This window comes from Orycteropus afer, unplaced genomic scaffold (genome assembly GCF_000298275.1).
Source record: "Orycteropus afer afer isolate SDZICR_OR568_19922 unplaced genomic scaffold, OryAfe1.0 scaffold00252, whole genome shotgun sequence".
Classification (NCBI taxonomy): domain Eukaryota; kingdom Metazoa; phylum Chordata; class Mammalia; order Tubulidentata; family Orycteropodidae; genus Orycteropus; species Orycteropus afer.
Genome location: NW_006921839.1, coordinates 1822293 through 1831614, shown reverse-complemented (window position 1 = coordinate 1831614; position 9322 = coordinate 1822293). Strand labels below are relative to the sequence as shown.

Sequence of the window (9322 nt, the reverse complement as noted above, 5' to 3'; positions counted from 1 at the left end):
TAAAGGAAAAAAAAATTTGAAAACCAGTTTTTGAGCCAGTTTTTAAAATGTGAAAATGATTGCTCTAGATTGTGGTTTCAGTACCCACTTCTTCCAAGGAACTGTCCACAGTTTACTTCATTCATTTGCCAACTTTGAGAGTGATTGTTTGATTACTTTTTCCCTTAAAACTGATCTTGAAATTTACCATAAAAAAATTATTGTGTTTATTATTTTTCCAAACAATCTTAAATTTATTAAAAATTAGAATGTTTCTTTAACATAATACACCAAATAATTATGGAAAGCTGTATTATATGTAATTATATATATATTATTTCAGAAACATTCAGTGACTGATGATATTTGAAACTCCAATAAGAATGCTATTTTTTTGTTTTTTTCCTACCCAAACAGCTACACTCTACCTCACAGAGCATCAACCTGGGACCAACTGGAAATCCTCAGTAAGTTTAATTTGTTTCAAACAATTCTTTAACTAATGTTAGGAAGATTTTTTTTTTTTCTGTGTGTCTATAATTAATACCAGTTTAACTAGAGCCCTAAGAAATATAATCACAGTTAGGGTGAATATAGTACTGTTATGTGCTTGGCTTATTTATTATTGTAGCTTTTCATTCCTTTTGTAGAACACTGAGGAGTTTGTAATCCACAGGTTGTTAATTGAGGTCTGCTGTTTTTGCCATTGTCATTTTTTTCAGGTTTTGTGTGTGTATGTGTAGCCAATCAGTATACCGTATTTTCCAAAGGACTATTAGTCCTGTGAGGTGCTCTAAAAAAAAACATCTGTGCAGGCCAAATTAATATTCTCCTGGGTACTCAGTGTTGCTGGTGCGTCCTAGTTAGCCAGTGTGTTCCAGAGTCATGATGAACATTAGCATAGTAAAGGATATCAAACTTTGTTTAACCAGTCTCTCCCATATTCTCATATTTATTTGACCACAGAGGATATTCATCTTGAATGTCAGGTCCAGCAGTTAATTAGAAGTGATTTCTTCCAGAAACCAAACTCACTGCCATCAAGTCATTTCCGACACATAGTGACCCCCGTTGGGTTTCCAAGGCTGCATATCTTTATAGAAGTAGATCACCAAGTCTTCCTTCCATGGAGCAGCTGGTGGGTTTAAACCGCTGACCTTCCAGTTAGCAGTCAGCCCCTTATCTAATATGCCACCAGAGCTCCTAACACTGAAAACAAGGGAGGACTCCATGGCAATTTCCTGGCTCAATTTGAAGCAGTGCCATGGATTGGAGGAAGAGTGTAGTGTTGCTCTTCTTTATTCGCAGTTGTCCTGTCACACATGTTAGATTAATTCTAAAATATTTTGCCTTTTATTACAGCATATCATGCTTCCCTTGCCCTTTTTGTCTGCTTCAGGTATAAGTATAGGCAGACAGGAAAAGTGATCCAAGGACTAGAGCCTGGGACACTTCAACATTATGAGGTCAGAGAGGAACCAGTAAAGGAGAAAGAGAGAGTAATCAGTAAGATAGGAGGAACACTAGAAATGTAGTGTCCTGAAGTCAGAGGAAGGAAGTGTTTCAAGGAGGAGGGTGCAGTTAACACTGGTAATGTTGCAGTAGGTCAAGTAGGGTGAGGATTGAGATTTGAGCACTGGATTTAATTATGCAGAAGTCATCAGTGACCTCTGGAGCATGTTCAGTGGTACAGTGAGTACAAAAGGCTGTCGGGAAAGGGTTCAAAAGAAAACTAAAGGAGAGACAGCAGATACAGACAGTCAGTTTAGAAAACTTCATTGAGTTCTGTTACAAAGGAGAGCAAGAAATGGGATGGGACCTGGCAGGGGAAGTTTGGATTTGAGCTTGCTTTTTGCTGCACAGGAATGGAAATTTTCTTTCAATTAACATTACCACCAGCTGTTAACAGTGGGATCTTGAGTATGACCTCCTCCTGTTTACTGTATTGAGAGATTTGCCTGTTTATTTCACTGTTACATGTGCTTCTCAGCATATCATTAAAGAACAAAATACCCGAAAAGCAGGTTTTTTAAGAAGAAAAACATTTAATGTGAGTGACCAATATGGCAGCATTGAGGATGAGAAAGACAGAGAGAGTTACATGGGCAGTACAAACAACAAATATGAACCCCTTTGTAAATACAATACTGAGTTGTTAGTGAAAGCAAATATGGGTATAGGGACGGATAGATGGGTGAACAAGCTAAACAATTATGTATGTCTAAATGGAGAGTGTATCCAAGATCATATACAGGGTTGGCAGAAAATGGGCCTCTCGAAGAGTATGAAGGGATGGACACTGGGAGGAGGTAACTATGGGGAGGAAGTGGGAGGGGAGCTGCTGCATTGTAAATTTTGGTCAATGACATGAGACAAAGTATATGTGAACTGCTGTATGAAAAGTGAATTTACTCTGTAAATCTTCACCCAAATCCTAATTAAAAAAAAAAAAAGAAAAACATTTAAGTTTAGTTTTTTCTCAATAATCTTTACCCAGCTCTGGTATTACTCTAATATTTGAATTGACTATTTCTTCAAATATGAAGAAAATTTCAAATCTAAGTGTAATCATTTCCTGCTTCCTAATACAACTTCAGCATTTAGGCCATGTTGAAGGAAACAACTGTCTGCTTATCTAAGCCTTCTGCTTCTGTGTACCTTTGACTTCATACAGCCAATGCCATTTTTACCTAATACGAAACCGCTGCCACCAAGTTCATTCCAACTCATAGCAACCCTGTAGGTGGAGTAGAACCACCCAATAGGGTTTCTAAGGCTGTACATTTTTACAGAAACAGGCTGCTACATCTTTCTCACAAATAGTGGCTAATGGTTCAAACTGCCAACCTTTTGGTTAGCAGCCAAATGCTTTAACCACTGTGCCACCAGAACGCTCTTTTCCCCAATTAAAAAAAAAAAAAAAATCCAACCATTGCTATTGAGTTGATTCCAAATCAGAATGACCCATTAGGACAGAGTAGAACTGCCCCATAGGGTTTCCAAGGTTATACATCTTTATAGAAGTAGACTGCTTCTCTTTCTCCCATGGAGCAGCTAGTGGGTTCGAACCACCATCGTTTTTTGTTAGCAGTCAGATGCTTTAACCACCATGCTACCAGAGCTCCTTTTTCCCTAGCAGGTTGATATAAATAAAAGAACAATCTTGGTATTCCCTCTGACTTTTCTACGTCTGTCTTTTTACAGTACCATCCATGAGAATAAATAGCAAGATGTTTTTGTCTCTAATATATGATAAATGATGTAAATGAAAAAAGCAATGATGACTTTTCCTCCACCAGACATTTTTTGTAGCAGCTTTACTAGATGTTCTATCTAGTACCTTCCTTTTCAAAAGAATTTTCAGATACTGGGTAGCTCTTGGGAGTATCTGGGTGATGCAGATCTGCTAACTGAAAGATTGGTGATTGATCCACCTAGAGGCACCTTGGAAGGAAGGCCTGGTTCTACCTTTGAAAAGTCAGCCGTTGGAACCCTATGTGGTACAGTTCTACTCTGACATACATGGGGTTGATATGAGTCAGAATCAACTTAATGACAACTGGTTTTAGGTCATACGTGGAATGTATCACTAATTTACATGGTTATGCAGTTTCCTCTATAATAATATTGGTGAAGTCACAGTTAATAAAATTGGTTTAGATAGAAACTATTGCTGTTATTAGCGTTGTCAGTTGATTCCAACTCAAGGCAGTCCCCTGTGTGCAGAATAGAACTACTCCTCAGGGTTTTCAAGACTGACCTTTCAGAAATAAATCGCCCAGTCTTTCTTCCAGGGCACTGCTGGGTGGGCCTTCTGACACCCTTCTGGGTAGATTTGAACTACAAACCTTTCTGCTAGTGGTGGAGTACTTAACCATTTGCACCACCCAGCTGCTTGGATAGAAATTTTTTTCAACTTAATGTAATAGAAATTACATTATGTTTATATATATATTTTTTTCTTTTGAGTGATTATTAAGCAAAATTTGAGGCTTAAAAAAAGTTACTAAATGTTAGATCTACTCAGGAGATATAATTGCTACTCATTATTACCTATTTTATATTAATGATGAGATATTACCAGTCTCAGCGTGAAAACTAGTCATCATGCTGAAGTATTTTGTATTCAACATTTTCTTGCTAAAGTGAGGTACTATAATCTATAAAGTTTATGGTCAACATCCTACTTTGGCAAGTTACATCTGGGGTCTTAAAAGGTTGCAAGGGGCCTTCAAAGATATACAGGTATCTCCTGGTTTTTGAAGATCACTTTACACCAGTTCATTTTTACAAAAGACCTACATTAGTATTTTTGCTAACCAAAAAAACCCTGAAGAAGATTGTTGCTTTTACCAAAAAAAAACACCAAAGTGTTCAGCATTTGTTTTGAAGCCAGCTGTCAAAGAGGCAGCACACACCCTGAGCAGCAAGAGTGGTGTTGCCAAACTCCTTTCCTGGCAGCTATACTTAGCATCTTATCATCATGGCGTCATAGCTTTGGACTGTGCCTGTGAACACTATTATGTTAGTATTATTTCAGGTTTTATGTATTCTTTGGTATGATTAAATAGGTTATTTTTTGAGTCTTGGAATACTTAAAAAAAAAATTCCCATATAAGTGGTAACTACTTCGCTTTATGCCATTTCAGCTTATGAAAGATTTTATAGGAACACTCTACCTTCTGATTGCAGGGGAAACCTGTGCAACTATTGGTTTCATCTGTTGTTGTTATATGCCATCAAGTCGGACCCGACTCATAGTGACCCCTCCTTGGGGTCCGAGGCAGCGTGACTACGGAAGTAGATTGCCTCATCTTCTGAGGAGTGGCTGGTGGGTTTGAACCGCCAGCCTTCTGATTAGCAGTCAAGTTCCTTAGGCACTAAGCTACCAGAGCTCCCATTGGTTTCATCTAGAGCAAAAGAAAAGGAGGAAACCAAAGACTCAGAAAAGAAACCAGTTGTCTTAGGTTGGGTTGTCTAGAGAAGCAAAACCAGTAAAGCTTACCTAGAGAGAGAGAGAAATTTATCTTAGGAAGATGGCTCACACAGTTACAGAGGCTGGCAAGTCCCAAGTTCTTGGATGAAATGTCAAGCTGGAGGCTATTCCTAACTCATGCAGCTGCAGGGGCTGACAAGCGCAAGATTTGCAGGCAATATAATAGGCTGCTGACTTTGGTGGATGACAAATTCAAGGTCAGCAGGCAAAATGGTGGATTGTTGACTCACAGGACAGTTGTAGGCAGCATGACAGGATCCAGATCCACAGAAGGTTCCCAAATTTTCCCAGGTCGTCCATATATATATATGGAAGCAGGCTACACCCTAAGGAAACTCCTTTTCAACTGATTGACTGCTCAAACCATATACATTATATATCATTGTGGGAATGACCACACCACAGATGCTTAAAACACTCAAAATCATGGTCCAACTAAGTTGACACACAACCTTAACTATCACACCAGTCTACAGGACCATTTGTTTACATGAACCACAGCCTCACCTGTCCAGAGACCGGAAGCACTAGATGGTGGCTGGCTACCATTACCTACCGTTATAATTGGTACCACAATAGATGGTCCTGGATAGAATGGGAGAAAATCGTAGAAAACTCAAAATCTTAAAAAAAAAAAAAAAAAGTCAAATCTAAACCTACTGGACCAGCAGAGACCTGGGAACCCTTACGATTATCACCCTGAGATACCCTTTAAACTTTGAACTGAAACTACTCTGGAGGTTACCTTTCAACTAAATAACGGATCGACTCATAACTATCACTAGTGAGTACTGTGTTCTTTTTATATTAAAAACAACAACAACAATAACAATCACCTATATGAAACCAAACTGTCAGCATTTACCTTGGAGCAATGAGAAGGTTGGGGAGGGCAGGCAAGTAAGCAAGAATAATGGAAATGGAACACCCAGAATGGAAATAACGAGAATGTTGATGCAGTGTGGAAAGTGTGACCAGTGTTTCTGAACAGTATGTGTAGAAGTTGTTAAATGGGAGCCTAATTTGCTATATAATCTTTCACCAAAAACTCAATGAAATATTAAAAATAGACAAAATGAGTTATTAAGAAATGTTTAAAAGTTAATATCTTTCTAATATCTATGAAGCTAATTCTTAATGTTAATTTATTTCAGTGCTAAGCCAACAGACTTTGATTTCTTAAAAGTTATTGGAAAAGGCAGCTTTGGCAAGGTAAGAGTGTTTTTATTTTCCCATTCAATAAATAAATGGAATTCATGTTTTATGTGTGTGAGGCCACAGGGCTTATGTAGAATATGGAGTTAAGATACTTCCCCTACCCTCAAAGTATTAACATAATAATTATGGAGATAAGATATCTACTCAAACTCTAAAATAAAATTCATTTGTTCAGTATTTATTGAGTGGAGAGCACTCGACTGCTTGAGTAGATAGTGTTGTGCAGGACTGTCATGTTTACTTCCTTTGTGATGCTTACGATCTAGTAGGGGAAATGTTTTTAGGTGCTATTGAGTTGGCTCTGACTCATTGCATCCATATGTACAACAAAATGAAATATTCCCCAATCGTGTGCCATCCTCACAATCTGCTGTGCTTGAGCCCCACCATTGCAGCCACTGTGACAATCCATCTCATTGAAGGTTTTCCCTTTTTCCACTGACCTTCTACTTTACCAAGCATAAATCCTTTTCCAGGGACTGGTCCCTTCTGACAACATGACCAAAGTATGTGAGACCAAGTCTGGCCATTCTCTTCTAAGTAGCATTCTGACTGCACTTCTTCCAAGACTGATTTGTTTGTTGTTCTTCTGACTTTGCATGGTATGTTCAGTATTCTTTGCCAACACCATATTTCAAAGACATTAATTATTTTCCAGTCTTCCTTATTCATTGTCCAGCTTTCACATGCACGTGAGGCTGTTGAAAATGCCATGGGTTGGGTCAAGTTTACCTAACTCTTCAAAGTGACATCATTACTCTTTAACATTTTAAAGAGAGCTTTTGCAGCAGATTTACAATATGTCGTCTGATTTCTACCCTCCATGGGTATTGACTATGGATCCAAGTAAAATGAAATCCCTGACAACTTCAATCTTTTCTCCATTTATCATAAATTTACTTATTTGTCTAGTTGTGAGTATCTTTGTTTTCTTTATGTTGAGGTATAATCCATACTGAAGATTTTTATCAGTAAGGGCTTCAAGTCATCTTTACTTTCAGCAAGTAAGGTTGTGTCATCTGCATATTGCAGGTTGTTAATGAGTCTTCCTCCAATCCTGATGCTGTGTCTAGTTTCTCAGATTATTTGCTTAGCATCCAAATTGAATAAGTATGGGGAAAGGATATGTAACTGTGATGCACACGTTTCCTGATTTTAAACCATGCAGTATCATCCCCTTGTTCTGTCCAAGTGACAGCCTCTTTATCAATGGACGGGTTCCTCATGAGCACATTTAATTCTGAAATGCCCCCTTCTTCGCAATGTTATCCATAATTTGTTATGATCCACACAGGTAAGCAGTCTTTTTGGTATTCTTTGCTTACAGCCAAGATCTTCCTGACATGAGCAATGATATCCCTCATTCTTACATGTCCACTTCTGACTGTGGCTTGAATCTCTGGCAGTTCCCTGTCAGTGTACTGCTACAACCATTTTTCAATTTTCGTCAGCAAAATTTTACTTGCATGTGATATGAATGATTTTCAATAATTTCCACATTCTGTTGGATCATCCTTCTTTGAAAGGGGCACAAATAGGGTTCTCTTCCATTCAGTTGGTCAGGTAGCCAACTTCAAAATTTGTTGGCATGAGAGTGAATGCCTCCAGCACTGCATCTGTTTGTTGAAACATCTCAGTGGATATTCTGTCAATTCCTGGAACCTGGTTTTTTTTGCCAGTTCCTTCAGTGCAGCTTGGACTTTGTCCTTCTGTACCATAGGTTCTTGATCATATGCTGCCTCCTGAAATGCTTGAACATCAACCATTTCTTTTGGTATAGTTACTCTGATTCTTCCTTCCACCTTTTAATGCTTCCTGCATTGTTCAATATTTTGCTCATAGAATCCTCATATTGCAACTCGAGGATTGAATATTTTTCTTCAGTTCTTTTAACTTGAGGAAAGCTGAGGGTGTTTTTGCCTTTTGGTTTTCTAATTTGCACATCCATTATAGTATTACTTTGTTTTCTCAAGGCGCCCTTTACGATCTTCTGTCCAACTTTTGCATTCCAGTCATCACTAATTGTCAATACATCTTGATCATATGTTTGGTCATTTTCAGACTGCAGAAGCTGGTAAAATCTTTAATGTCTTCGTCTTCAGCTTTGGTGGTTTGTACATTTGAGTAACAGTAGTATTATCTAGTCTTCCTTGTAGACGTGTGGATATTATCACTACAACATTGTACTTCAGAATAGATCTTGAAATGTTCTTTCTTGACAAATACAACACCATTCCTCTTCAATTTATCTTTCCTGGCATGTTAGATCATGATTGTCTGATTTAAGATGGCCAATACCAGTCCATTTCAACTCACTGATGCATAGGATATGTGTTCCATTTCATTTTTGACAACTTCCAATTTTCCTAGATTCATGCTTCATACATTCCACTTTGCAGTTAGTAATGGATGTTTGCAGGTGTTTCTTATTTTGAGAGGGAAATAGTCAATTAAAAATACATAGTCAAAAAAGAAATGAAGTCCTGATGCATGCCACAACGTGGATGAACCTTGAAATCATTATGCTGAGCAAAATACGTCAGTTTCAAAAGAACAAATACAGTGTGATTTCACTTATATGAAATAAGCAAATATACAGAAACCAGATATTAATGGTGGTTACCAGGGATGGGAGAGAGAGTGGAAGGGGTGGTTTTTGAGTTTATGTTACTGGTAATGAAATAATTTCTTCACCAACTTGAATAATATAATCAACACTGAAATATACATGTAGAAATTGTTGGATTGGCATATGTTTTGTTGTGTTTTATTTTCACTCGTGTGTATAAATACACACACATATACAGTCAATTAAATAATTACAGATAGTAATGGGGTTCTGAAGGAAATGAAGACTAGGATGACATGACAGGATAATAGAGAAATCCCTACTTCGTTTCATTGGTCAAATAGGCCTTCTTTGAAGAGATGTTATTTTCAGCTGAGACTGATTTACACATTTGGAAGGAAAGCAATATTTGAAAACTCTGTTTATTTTCATACTTTGAGTATCAGATTAATCATATAATTTGACTATGTAGCTGTAGTAAGGATAAGAATCACTTAAGGCCAGTGTTATCATAGAAGTTTGTTGTTGTTATGTGCCGTCGAGTCGGCCCCAACTCATAG

At 37.7% G+C, this 9322-nt stretch overlaps 1 protein-coding gene across 1 annotated transcript in view; it reads left to right on the top strand.

Annotated features, from left to right (window-relative positions):
- The window catches only part of LOC103204526 (serine/threonine-protein kinase Sgk3), a 118202-nt gene that overhangs the window by 68009 nt on the left and 40871 nt on the right, over positions 1-9322 (top strand). Inside the window, exons 6-7 of the mRNA XM_007949718.2 lie at positions 397-446; positions 6130-6187. Of these exons, the coding sequence (XP_007947909.1) occupies positions 397-446; positions 6130-6187 (108 nt within the window). The remainder of the gene's footprint in view (positions 1-396; positions 447-6129; positions 6188-9322) is intronic.